Consider the following 14,366-nt stretch of genomic DNA (forward strand, 5'->3'; position numbering starts at 1 on the left):
TGCTCTCAAACAAAACACACTGACAGAACGAGCTATTGGAACTCAAGATTTTCAAGGAGAAAACAAACAAAAATGTAGTGCTAAAAGAATACATAAAAATCACTGGCTACTTCAGGAACAGTCAAGTCTGATCTTAGTCACATGTAATGGGAATCAAAACTCTGAGACCACATGCAATTTTGCAATCAAATTCAAACTTGTCAACTTTTTATTTGCAAAATATTTAAGCAGCATAACAATTTAAATGGAAACACTTTACAATAAGGTCTCATTATAGTTAATGGGACCTTATAGTTGCATTAACTGACAGTGAGCAATACATTTGCTGTACTATTAATTCATCTTTGTTAATGTTAGTTAATAAAAAATACATCTCTTCATGTTAGCTCATGTCCATTAAATAATATTAACAGAGACAACGTATTAATGTATTAGTAAATGTTATAATTAACATAGTTAACCACATTAGTTATATTAGCATATATTAATCTTAGTTAATGTTAACAAATAGTAAAGTGTTATCAATTTCAATTAAAAGAACTGAAAAATGTACATTAATAATAACTGACATGATCAACCCCTGATGATATGACATTCTCCAGCATGACTTCAATAAAACATTTGACCGTCTATACAAAATGAGTTAAAGCTGAAGTTTGTCATTTTAGTGCATCATTTCAAACATTTCATCTTTACTTTACATAATAATTTTTGTATATTACTTTCTGCTCAGGTATTAATGAAAGAGCATCCCAGATTCTCAATGTGGTCTCAGACACGTTCTTCTTCAATGCATTTCTACAATGTTTCTAAAAAAAACAACAAAAAAAACATTGCACGCGTACAGAGCGCTGACCACATTTCCAGATGGGCGAATTGTGTTAACCAAACAAAATTATCCATTAAACCTCACATTTGTGCTCGATTACATCTGACAGCAGCGGCGTCTGATTATCCAATCTGTTCTGTTGGCCGCTCCAGAACTCTGATGGCTGAGTAAGCCAGGAGCTTAGAGGTATCAGGAGCCTAGCTGATCCACGGCCTTGTTTGTGTTCTCTGACGTGGCTCGAGTGAGCCTCACGCCAGGCTCGGATAACAGCCTCCTCACCCACCACCATCTGTGTTGATGTAAAATAACCCTGGATCGACTGATCCCGGATCAGTTTCCTCCTCTTGATTCCGTCAGGACTGAGGTTGAGGAAACTGATCCTGGACGAGGCCTTATGGTCCAAAAATGCAAAAGCCCCAAAGGTGTGGGAGGTAAAAGCAAGAAAGGAACACTCTGTAGCACACAACAACATTTAATGACGGTGGTGAACACTCACTCAATTCAGATTTCTGTCATGACCACTCTCAGAGTGTTTGGCATGGTAATGGATATGACAATGTTGTTTGGTCCTGGCAGAATAGATCTGATACGCTGCTGCTGCATAACAAGTACAGCCAATACACACACTGCTATACACTCTGCTTTTAGTAAGTAAGACATGCTGCTGCTGTACAATAAAGTATACATGAATTACCCGGAGCTGGGGAAGGTGGAGGGTTTCTGAAATAAGCGGTGTAACTGCTAAAGCAAATGTTGACCAAGTATTTAAGGTTTTTAATTGGCTACTGATACAGCAGGAACCAATCAGCTTGCCATATTGAGAATGGTGTGATTGCAAGCAGACGTTAAGAATCCATCAGCCTGAACCATCTAGAGTTTCATAACTCTATTGCTTGGAAATGTCTTAAGAGGGATTCTTTTTTACAATCAGAAAACAGATCATTTCAATGAAAAGACCATTACAACCAATTCGATTTTAAATGTTTAATGCAAGAAAAAAAAAGGTAGAATGCATGGAAAACTTGCTAAACCTGACATTAAACTAGAAAGATTATCCATGGAAAAGAAGGACTAAGTTATACACAGTAGTGAGAGTGAAAATGTGCAGTAATATCAACAATAATAGTTCAAGCTGTGTTTGGTCACGCATTACAAAAAAAAAAACACAGTTTGTTTTTCATTCTACCTTTTCTAAGACTCCTGATAGACATTCTCAATGTTATTACAAAAATAGGAGTCACAAACAAAGCAAGCGAGCAATACTACACAGCAATTAGGAGCTCATTTTGCACATTACATTTGAGCATTCTCAAAGGAACAAGAAAGTGGTAATTCTCAGGCCTTCATCAGCTACAGCAAACAACTTTGTGTGCATTATAGGCCACATGAAGCAAACTGCCTCAAATGATCCACACTTAAAATCATTACTTTCTATGGCTTTTTCCACTACGATAAAATGTTGGATTTACATTCTTTTGAAATTCAGTTAAGGACTCATGTTGAGTCAGGTTTCACGCTTTTAATTTCTGAAAGGGGGTTAGCATTGCTTTTAACCTGGGTTTATGAAGCCTTGCTCCACTATAAATACACATGCGCTTTTGTACAGTCACAGAATCTAATATGAGGTGCACATCAAAAGTAAAGAGTTTTTTTTTTTTTTTGGATGGACAAACAGCAGTTATACATTCAGAGTATTTCCATACCGTTAACATGAAAAGATTAAATAAACAAGTCGACATAAAATAAAAATGTGTCATTTTTACATTTGCTACTTAACTCTATCATTTACTCACCCTCATTTCAAATCTTTCTTTCCTCCATGGAGCATAAAAGATGTTCTTCATGTTTTTGTTTTCCATGTAACATGCAGGTGAATTTGCCTGTCAAGCTCTAAAGAGGAAAAAAGTAGTCCATATGACTTTTATATTCTGTCTTCAAGTCATATAAAAAGCTTTATGCATTGAAGATGTGATTTACTGAAAATCGTCACCTCCATCATACCTTTTAAATCTTTTAAACATTTCCGCATATCCAACCTTGACAATGCAATCGGTGCATCACTTCTTGTGCCAAACAAAGTCAGAAAGTCAGACTAACCATTGAATTGTTGTTTGTACTTACAGTGGGATTTCTATTGGTCTCCAAGTGAGTCTGTTTGCACATGATTTGCACATGTTGGTATATTTAAATGTAACGGCATGTTGATATCTGCCTCTGTTTGTATTGCATGGTCGTTCAAGAAAAAAAAAACAGAGATTCCCTCCGCTGTCCACAGAGCTGTGTTATCTCCTGAGCACTGTCCCACTTCTGCATGCTGTAAATACCCTCGCAAATACAAGAAAATGCCCTAATGTAGGCCATAGTGTCTTCTGGAAGCCTTCTCTTAAGCCAGTCATGTCTGAACCGGGGCAGAGTCGGCTGAGTGACTTTAGCTCTACTGTTCTAGTTGTGAGTTCTGATATTCACCGTCATACATCTACTGACCTGAAGTCGATAAGACATATAAGTTAATTTTCTTTCCAAGCTTTATGTTACCCAGAGGAGTTACTTCACTAGCGTACCAAAACTAATTGAAAAGAAGAAAACCTGTTGCTGTTCTGTAATATACTTGGATGTGATAATCCATATACAGCCTAACTGGTCAAAGTTTCACATTTTGAGCCAACCACGAGAATGCATGCTTAAAAGTCGACAAAAGGGAGGTAAAAAAAACGTGTTCCTATGGAGTCGCTTCAACCCGCGGACTAAAAAAAAACAACCCACAGCAACAGAGTAAAAGTAGCCCAATTCTGTGGGCTCTAAACTGGTTAAACGATTGAAAACTAAAACCAGATATGAACAATTTTGTAACAGGAACTTAAATAAAACCGAAAAATCATGTTTCATTGTTCTGAACAGAAACTCTCATTTGAAAATTACCATTACCGGTTAATAACGTTATTTTATCGTTTTGTTTAATATTTTAATTTATTACATGGCTTGGTTGAATTCTAATGTAGAATGCGGTGTGTTATTTCTTGATAACAGACCGCTGCTAAGGATAACACACCGTCGCCATGAAAAACAGAGCGTTGCTATGGACGCAGGATTCTAACCGTAGAGACGGAACGGACTATTTTCTTTAGCGGAAGCAATACAATCGTTTTTAAATCAATAAACTCCTTTTTAAATCAATATTTTGTGTCAGATTATTGATTTATTTGGTAGGTAGCCATGTAATAAGTGGGATAATGTAGAGCGAGGCGGTTGTTATAGCGAATACAACCCCGACAGGCTGATTCAAGACCCATCCGCTTCGCGTCGGGGTCCTGATCAGCCTGTCGGGGTTGTATTCACTATAACAACCGCCTCGCTCTACATTATCCCTTACTTGGCAGTCTACCAATCCTGAATTTAGATAGTACAAACTATGCAAATGTGATGTTGGCACATTGTGAGTGAAATGCCAGTGCTCAGTTGTCAAGTCATGTTAGGCAATGCGCTGGCATAAGCTTTTGGATCTCAAGAGTTTTTCCGAGAATATGTCACCAACCGTTAAAATTACATTTAAGTGAAAATTAATGGCAGGTAATAAGCCTGGGTTAGTACCTGGATGGGAGACCTCCTGAAGAAACTACTGTAAAAAATGATCGTAATTTTAACGGTAAAAGACTGTAAAAATGCTACAGTGAAAAACTGTTAATTGGTTAACAGAAAGTTTCCGTACTATATACGGTAAATAACTGTGATAGATCTAACGGTACATTTAATGTAATTTTACTGTAACATACCGTTAAATTTACAGTTTTTGAAAGTGAAAAAACAACTCATTGTATAATTTACAGTGAAAAACCGTAAATTGACATTCCCACAATTCCCTGTGACACTTCACATTTGATGTATTTTTGTTGAAATAACTATGTTTGTTTCTTCATAGTTTTCTTCGTTTTTTCTAATCAGTTATGTACATTAGGGGTTTATGTTACATTTAATGTTGTTAAATTAATGTTTATTGCATTTTTAAAATTTCATGTGTTACCATGATGGTGTTTAATGTTTGTGTGAATGACACTGTGCAGCTTCTATATATATTAGTATTAACTTTCTTGTGGAAGAACTGCTTGTGTTGAGCTTTGATTGATCATGTGACTCTCATCACTGCTGTGATTGGTGGTTATCAGTGTACAAAACAGATATTAATACTTCAATAGGACGGTAAATTAACTTTATATCATATTACTGAAATTTACTGTTATATTTACTGGATTATACTGTAAAATTGACATGTTGTTCAGAATAGCACGTACATTTTACAGTTTAAACCAGTAAATATAACAGAACTCCAGTGTGTTATATGCTGGTTTAAACTGTAAAATGTACATGTTATTCGGTAAAAGCAATTACTGTTTTGTTGTATATTTTACGGAATTGTTCTGGTAACCCCAGCTGCCAGTTTTTTTCCGTAAAAACTACGGGATTTTTTTTACAGTGTAGGTTGGTGCTGGAAGAGGTGTTAGTGAGGCCAGCAGGGGGCGCTCACCCTGTGGTCTGTGTGGGTCCTAACACCCCAGTATAGTGACGGGGACACTATACTGTCAAAAGAGCACCGTCCTTCGGATGAGACGTTAAACCAAGGTCCTGACTCTCTGTGGTCATTAAAAATCCCAGGATGTCCTTCGAAACAGCAGACCTGCCAACCATTTTGCATAGCGGATACGCATTTTGACCTCAAAGTACGCTGGTACAATTTTTCACTCTAAACTACGCAAAAACCTGGTGACGCCTCTGTGCACGCGCAGTCCTCAAATCAAGCGGAGTTCGACCAATCATAGCGCTGGGTTCATTTCCCAAATAGTAAGCGGGGATGACTGACAGATGCGTAAGGCCTATCATTAAAAAGAGACTGAAAATCGACAGCAATAAAGAATCCCGCTCGATCCACCTTATGTACTCACAACATTTCTTCAAGGTTGGCAGGTCTGAAAGAGTAGAGGTTTAACCCCGGCATCCTGGCCAAATTTGCCCATTGGCCTCTGTCCATCATGGCTTTCTAATCATCCCCATTTACTGATTGGCTTCATCACTGTCTCCTCTCCACCAATAAGCTGGTGTGTGTTGGGCACAATATGGCTGCCGTCGCATCATCCAGGTGGATGCTGCACATTGGTGGTGGTTGAGGAGATTTCCCATTCTATGAGCGCTTTGAGTACCCAGAAAAGCGCTATATACATGTAATGAATTATTATTATTATTATAATAAACGCTGTACATATTCATAGACCCACTTCTTTATTTGCCCTTCGCACTGCAAACAAGCAGAGACGGACTCCAAAATGTGTGTAGCACTTCATTCATGATTGAGGCGGGTGGAGCTACTGTGTGAGGTTTTGCCGACAGTTTGAGGATCCACTTGAGTTGCGAGCTTTATTCAAGCTCTTGTATAAAGTATAGGCAATATATATATGTATATATATATATATATATATATATATATATATATATATATATATATATATATATATATATATATATATATATATATATATAGTAAAAGAAAAGACTTTTTAAAGAAAAGTATTTTTTTCTAATCAAACCGTTTTACAGAAGGAACACATGAACAGAAACTTTACCTACTGATTTTGCTCGGAGTGAACAGATTTTTTTTTTTTTTTTTTTAAGCCCTGATGCTTGAAACCTTCAGTCTTCAGCTGATAAAGTTTCAATCCAGTCTTATATAGAACAGCAGCTTATATAAGATATAAATAAACAGCAAAGATCAAGCCAGTAAGTGCCAAAAAGAACACAGAGCCACTATCTGAGATCTGAGTGCACAGTTGGTCCATCATTAGTATGCCACAGACATGAATTTTTAAAGGATTTCAGGCCATTGCTTTTTATCTTTGAAATTGAATTTTTGCTGCAAGAATGAAATTGGTGGCGCTTTCCTTTCAGAAACGATCCCCATCAGTGAGTAACCCTACCTCATAACAGACAAGTGATATCAAAAAGTCTTAATATGCTTTTATGTTGCCATCATACCATAATTATGTTCATTTGTTATTCAATTCATAAAAATAAACTTTCAGTTGTGTTTAAGCAGTGTCTGACAGGGCACAGCAGAGCTGACAATTTTTTCATAGTTCATAGCCCGTGAACAGCTGATGGCTGATAATGAGGCTACGGATTTTGTTTTGATTAATTTTGCAATAACGTGACAGATTTACACATGCATACTAAGCATATCTTCAATTATGCTGTTAAAATGATGTTACAGATAATAATAAATGTTAGCAAATGTAACTTTATGGCTTGTTCAGTTTAGTTAATTCAAATGAACTATTCCAAAATAGTTCTTAAACATGTCACTGTGTGCAATACATTTAAAATTGTAAAATGAAAATTTACTTGATTTTTTTTGTTGGGACTGCATTTGTTAGCCAGGACTACAAATACAGAAATCCATGAGGGAAATCCATATGCACACACACGCGCACACGCGCACACACACACACACAAACACACATAAAAAAAAGTTGTTCCTTTTTATTTCTTGCAAAGGCTTAATTTAATATAGTTGACAGACAATTGTTTTCTTAATTTAATTAAGTTTATGGAACATTTTTATTTTATGTGAGTAGTGCAATAAAACTGAGATGATGTCTCTCAAAGTAGCGTCTGGCAAAACACTCTGAAAGATCGAAAAGAACGAAAATAAAAGTTGTTGGCACATTCTTTATAGTCTAAATAAACCTGGAAAGTCGTTCAGCAAGACAACAAGCTAAAAGGCAAACGGTCATATCCCTCAGTGATGAAATTGATGAGTGGACAGATGGGAGGGCAGATTAAAAAGCATCAAAAGTTATCACTGCTGGAACTTATAAATGACAGGATTATGGACAAAAGCAGAGGGTTGGAAAATTTTCCTGTTGTTTATGTCTCACTCATTTCTTCTTTCTACAAGCCACAAAAAAATAAGATAATTTACCCATTTGACATTACCAACAAAATATGCTTTGGCATTCACAGTTTTTCTTCTTACCACGTTATTCCTTGACTCACACGCGTACTCACCCGTCTCGCTCTGCCTCCTTCTTCTCCAGATCCTGAATGACGTCCAGTAAAACCTTGATGGTGTTCTGGCTGGTTTCCAACACCCCTTCCAGGCTGTGCAGCTGAGACTGCAGAGCCCCAATGTCGTACAGAGGGCCGTTTGGGCCAAACAGTTTCTCTTTTGCCTTTGCCAGGTCTAGCTTACACATAGCCCCAGACATGAGCCCCCCCAGTAGCTCCTGCACCTGCCGCAGTGTGTCCGCTTGGCCCTCTGCTGGTCCAAGAGGGGCCTGGGGATTCGTCCCCGCAGCAGGAGGCAATTGATTTGCACTGGACTGAGATTCTGGGCTGAGGATCGCCCGTCGGCTGCTTAAACAGGTGGGCCTCACTGTAGCTCTTGCCTTAGTTTTGGGAGGGACAGGAGGTGGGGTTTCACCTGCCTGATGGTGAGTTCCTGCTTCAACAATTGGCTTCGCTACCCCAGTTTTCATTCGGCCCTTTTCTGTGTTGTTGCTCTCAGCTTTGGGGACAGGAGGCTTGCGGGGCTGTCCTGGAGTCGAGGTGCCCTCTTTGCGGGGGGTGTATGGAGGAGGAGGAGGAGGTGGTGGGGGAGGAAGCATGAACTCTCTCCTGTCTCGTCTGTCCTGAGTGTAGCAGAAGGCCTGAGGAGGGGAGTGACTCACCCCAGTGTTAGAGTACAGCAGAGCAGTCTGTGGAGGGCAGGCGTAAGGAGGTAAGGAATGCCTGAAATTAGCAGAGGGAAGCACAGTTTCTTGGGGTTTACTAGCATACATCATTGCCTCACGTGGACAGAGAATGGGTGACATATTTTGTGGGAATGATTTGGAGTGTGATACTGTTTGATTTGGAGTCTTAAAGTGTTGCACAATTTGAGAGGGATTACTGCAAGACACTGCATTTTGCATACTAGAGTTGCAGTGTGGCAATATTCGAACTGAAAATTTACCTGGTGCCGGTTGTGTGGAAGGGCTGCAAATCAGAACTGGTATGGAAGGAGTCACATGGGTTGCCACATTTTGTTGATCCAAAATGCAATGTGCTGCACTTTGTGCAATAGGCATGGTGTGTGCTGCAGCGGGGCCTTTGAAGTGTGAGACAGGGTGTGAAGCAGTGGCACAGGTTGGCTCGGGAGGAAATGACATCAAATTGTGAGGGAGGGTTTGTGTAGGAATCTTATGAGATGCTGCAGGTCGTGTAGGAGAGCCAAATGTTGCTGGTTTGTCTTTGACACAGTATGGTATAGACTGCACTGGAATTGTACAAGATGATGTGAGGTGAACAGGTGTTGGGGTGTGTGTAGCTGATATAGGAGATTGCACTGTTTGTACAGGAGGGGTAGGGGTCCTAATCAATGGCTCATTCTGATTAGAAATCTCACAGCGTGGCACAGACTGAATAGGAGTTACAGGTTGAGTTGGAGATATCACAGAGTATACAGGTTGATTTGAGGTGTTACCGCATGCCATGGGTTGTGTTGGAGTCTTCTGGCATGGCTGTGTGGATGTGAAAGTAGAGGCAACTGCAGGTGCTCCTTGAGAACAGGATGTTGTCTTGAAGCCAGCATTGCTGGAGCATGGGAGGGTTTCCTCCAGCTTTTGGCAACAGGGTCTGGATTGAGTAGGAGTTGTGGGATCTGTATATGAATCTGAAATGCATTGGGAATCAGGTATTGAGGGAGTCTTACAATTTGCCCTAGTCTGAATAGCAGGTGTGCAACAACGCCCTGTAGATTCAGTAGGAGACAGGCATGATTGCCCGTGTGTGGTGTCAGTTGACATGACTTGTGCTGTGGTAGTGCACAAAGGCTCCATTACAGTGGGGGTCAAAATGATGTTCTCTGTAGCAGCCTGTGGTGGGCAACATTGTGATGTTTCTTTGGGACATGTGGTTGGTGGAGGAGATGGTGCAGTGTGAGATGGACAAGATGCAGGATCTACCTCGGCTGTTTGCAAAGAGGTTGTGCTGTCTGGGACAGTTTGGACTTTTGAATCACTGCTAGCTTCAGTTTGTGTGGAAGAGACACTACATTGCACATTATGAACTGTGTTGGGTGTGGGGGAACGCTGTGGAGGCACAATATCTGACGAAGTTCTGTGTGCCACAGCTTTGGATGTGGGTTTCTTAGGTTGGTTAGAATGTTGACGGCTTCTGTGCACAGTTTTAGTTGGAGAAGTACAAAGAGGCTCATGTTTCCCAGGATCACTTGCTGTTCTGTTTAAGGGTTTCCTCCTCCCCCTCCTTCTAGACTGTTTTTGTGGCGCAGGTTGTGTTGATGTACCCACAGAGGCAGTTTGATTGTCCTCAGTTTTCTGGCCCCTTGATTGCTCAGCGGGGGTACAATGTTGGACAGGACTCTTCCGTGATCTACAAGGTGGAATGTAGACCTGTGCGGTCAACTCATCTGAGGAGTCTTCGTCATCCCAGCCTCCCCCCAAGCTGTGACTGCGAGTCTGTGTGGCCGAGAGCGAGGGAGGCTTCTGCAAACTGGGTGAGGTTTGGATGGCTGTACTCCTGCATGGCTGAGTTGGCAGCGGCAGTGTGAACGAACATGGATGCGTTGGGACCCAGCAGCGTCTGGTAGGCCCAGGGGTAAGAGGGTGCGGTGGTGCTCTCTTCAGAAATGCTGTCACAGCACCAATTGTCTTTTCCATGTCTCCACGGACCGCTCCCACCAGCGAGGGCCCATTTGTTAACTCTTTCTGCCAGTTTGGAACCTCTGTTGGACTCTTACTCCTCACCTTTTCATTTTTATCCTTAGACTCATCATCATCCTCCAAATCTTTAAAGCGTACCTGCTGCGTGCGGTTTCGCCTGCGTTTAAGTCTGCTTTCAATATCTGGAGAGTTTCGGTTGAGGAGCACTGAGCGCACAGTCACGGTTGTGGGTGTTTTGTCTGGGTTGCCATTGCTGTGGCTGTGAACAGTTGGCAGATGGTTAGGCTCTTTGCTCACCATGTTATCCAAGAGTAGCTTATGGACCATAGATGTAAATTTTGACTGTGTAAGGGTTTTTGTCTGCTTTCACAAGTCAAATGTGAATAAACAATTAATTAGATAAAAAAATTCAGTTGTAGCACACAGTATATTTGACATTTTGCAAACTCTGAACATGATAAACGCTGCAGTAACAAAAAATCAAAAATAAAATAAAACAGACCAGCCGATGGCAGCAGAGCATGTGACTGGTCCTTTCCTCAGGTCACATGACTGAGGGTTTCTGTTTAAGTCTTTGTGGTAATGCTGTCAGAGTAGGTCCTGGTTTTGGCACGAAGAGTCTTTATAAGCAAGTGTCTTTATATGCAAAAGAGGGACTGGTTGTATCCTGAGCTTCAGCCCCATTAGTCCACAAGGGCACTTAAACACTCAATGAGCAACCTCTGTGAAACTCTCTTTGTGTAAGTCCTGAAGAGCATGAACCTTTGGCAGGGAAGGCTTGCGAGTATGTCACAGAAGTCTGCATCATGGTTTCATAGCCAAGAAAATCTCATGTCACATAGCTCTCACAGATGCTTGTCCTAAAAACATCAAGGCAAATAAAATGTTAATATGATACAGTTTTCAGGCTGACCAGTGAGAGGATATCCAGACACCTTTAATGCCCTACTTTCCAACTCAAAGCTTGTGTGCACAGTCCTCGCTGGTGTAGCATATCTTGACAGGCCAGGACTGGGCAATGCATCTCTTTAAGTTGACTTTATCTCTCACATTTGTCCTTGAGTTTCTTTGCTTGTGTCGTTCACTTCATCGTTTTCTTTTGACAGGAACAGAACTGGAACATCTAAGCAAAGTAAAAACACAGAAAAAGGACAGTTAATTCAGTAATGTCCCAAAATCGAGGTTTGTATTTCTGAATAATGTTTTACTTTGTCAAACACATACACACACAATAAGCTCGTTCTAGCGTAAAACCGTACCTGATGATATACAGAAGTACCTACGTAGGATTCCTCAAATATAAAACTGCCTCAACAAAGCTAAGATTTCATAAGTTCCCTTCAATAATCAAGTCTTTGATCTCCTTTCATTTTCTGGTGAGGCAGTCTACGAAATAGTTTAGGGTCAAATGTATGACAACGGTAGATATTGAGAGTACTTTTAGCTTGTCTGTGGCTTTGGGGCTGGTGTTTAACTCAGTGGTGTCTCAGAGGGGGCAGACTAAGAGATATTCAGGGGTAGAGACTGACAACGCTAATTAACTTGGCTTGTCTTAAGCAACCCCCCTGGCACATGGAGGCACAAGCATGACAGCTGATCGCCTCAGGGAATTCTGAACACACTCTATCACACTGTCACTGTTACCAGGCACTGCATTCTGTCAGTGATCAGACAATCACAGTCCGTTGAGTCATGAAAGGATGTTAAATGTCTGTGTACGTGTCTTGTGGTACACGTATTTGCATCAGATGGGGAATCAGTCAGATTGAATCATAGCACAGAACATCTTACTCAACAAAACTGCTAGCCTGTCACAGCACTCCACTATAATTTCTTGTATATGCCCTTTATCAAAACAGTTGTATAGCTTCAAGTGCTAATTAGCCTATGGCCATATTTTGAAAGAAATAGCTTCCTGCTGATTACAGGATCATTCTTGTTATGCAGTACATTTTCATGTCACTGTAATATACAGTGTCTTAATCTACTTAAGTATTAAAATATTAAACGTTTAAACAAATTTTAAAGATGGAATTAGTTTTCTTTATTTACATCCCATTTGTTTTCTTGTCATTGTGTAAGATTTAATTAATGATAAAAATAAGAAAGGCTGATAAACCCTAAATATTAATTGAAATGTTTCCTTACATTACAACACAAGCATACTAATTTTTAACGTTTAAGAGGTCAGTTTACTGCAAAAAAGAAAGAAAGACTCATTCCAATATTTTAAACACTGTCACTGTCACTTGACCTTTATATCATCATCATAATAATGATAAATGTGCAAATATGAAAAAATATATATGTTTACTTAAATTTAGCAGGTCAATCAAATATTGTATCAAAAAAGAGAAATTTGTAGCTAATATTACTTTGGGTTCATTCATCACACTGAAATGAGGGTCAAGTTGAGCACAATGCATTTTGGGATACAGTGTGCTCTGTTGAATACTGAGTATTTTGGCAAAAGTAGTTGGTCATTCAAGTATTCATGCATACAGAAAATGTGTTTATGCACAGTATACATACTACTTACTGCAGAGACAGTAAACTCAATATGTTAGTATGCTATTCTGAACATAGACAAAACCTAATTAACAAAATACAGAAGCAGTGCAAAAACTCAATAACCATTTGCATGCCAAAACACACATTCAATGTTCAAGTCAAGCCAAATTTACTTCTATAGCACTTTTCACAATACGCAATGTTTCAAAGTAGCTTTGCAGACAATGTTAACATTTATTATATCTTAATATCGTCATGCCTTATAGTGTGTCCTTCATACTTTCAAATAATGCCAAAAGGCCCTTGAGCAGAAAGCATAAAGCACAAACTACCACCTTACACCTTTAGTTTTATGTAGGTAATCAAGCCATCATTGATTGCTTCTCACTCAGCTAAACTACGGGTTCCTCTTGAAATCTCTCACTGCAGCTCTTCAGGTTCAACTACCACGGGAGCCTCAGACAAAAGGCTAAACATGCTCCATTATTAACCTGTTATCTCTATGTAGCCCAAAGATAAATCTGGCTTGGTACAGCTTAGCAATTGTAAAGTAATATAGCTCGATAATTGGGGGCTTGTACAGAACAGACAGAACAGAATAAATGAACAACAGCTGCAGTGTCAAATTAGGTGAATGCATCAACTTTGTTAAATTGAATTCTTTAAAATGTGTAATTAATCTTAAAATTAACATCTGCAACCCAAATTTCAAAAAGTTTTACTGATTGTAAAAGAAGACATTGGGCCCTATAGCAAAAAGCAAATGCATTTGCGCTCATTTGTGCGCCCATGGGCTGCTGGTCTGAAAACGAGGTGTGTTCTGGCGCATTGTTGGCGCATTGCTATTTGAGGCAACAGAAATAGACTGAGCCATTGACCAACTGAAACCTGGTCTAAAGTCAATACCGCAATTTTTTTTTTTTGTTATTTAATGTGTGCGTTAGTAATGTGCGCCTATAGGCGGGTCCACAACACGCGTACACTCTGCTTAGTAAACACACAGGGATGCACAGCAGCACACAAACATGCCAAATATTAAAATGAAAAGGTTTACAATGTAAAAGATTATTATTGTGTACATAAAGATATGGTGGAACCCGGCTTGTCCCGTAGATGGTCTGCTTGCGCACTTTTACCTCGCGCACGAGCAGATCCGTTTGCGTTCTGGAGACGGCTTTGGTCTTTCCACTATCAAATTCCGTCATGCAAATAGCTAATCTGCCATGGCACGAGCACAACTGGCATTGAAAGGGAATGGGAGATGAGACTCTGATTGGTTTAATGCACGTAAATCCCAAAACACACCCATTACTCATTATGAG

At 39.8% G+C, this 14,366-nt stretch overlaps 1 protein-coding gene across 2 annotated transcripts in view; it reads right to left on the reverse strand.

Moving 5' to 3' along the window:
• Window positions 1-14,366, reverse strand: part of LOC311083240 (uncharacterized protein) — a 105,606-nt gene that overhangs the window by 66,689 nt on the left and 24,551 nt on the right. For both annotated transcript variants that reach the window (XM_084114637.1, XM_084114636.1), the window contains exon 2: window positions 7,880-11,656. In XM_084114637.1, the coding sequence (XP_083970763.1) occupies window positions 7,880-10,860 (2,981 nt within the window). In that variant the 5' untranslated portion in view covers window positions 10,861-11,656. The remainder of the gene's footprint in view (window positions 1-7,879; window positions 11,657-14,366) is intronic.

This window comes from Abramis brama, assembly GCF_963993115.1.
Source record: "Abramis brama genome assembly, chromosome: 5".
Taxonomy (NCBI): Eukaryota; Metazoa; Chordata; class Actinopteri; order Cypriniformes; family Leuciscidae; genus Abramis; species Abramis brama.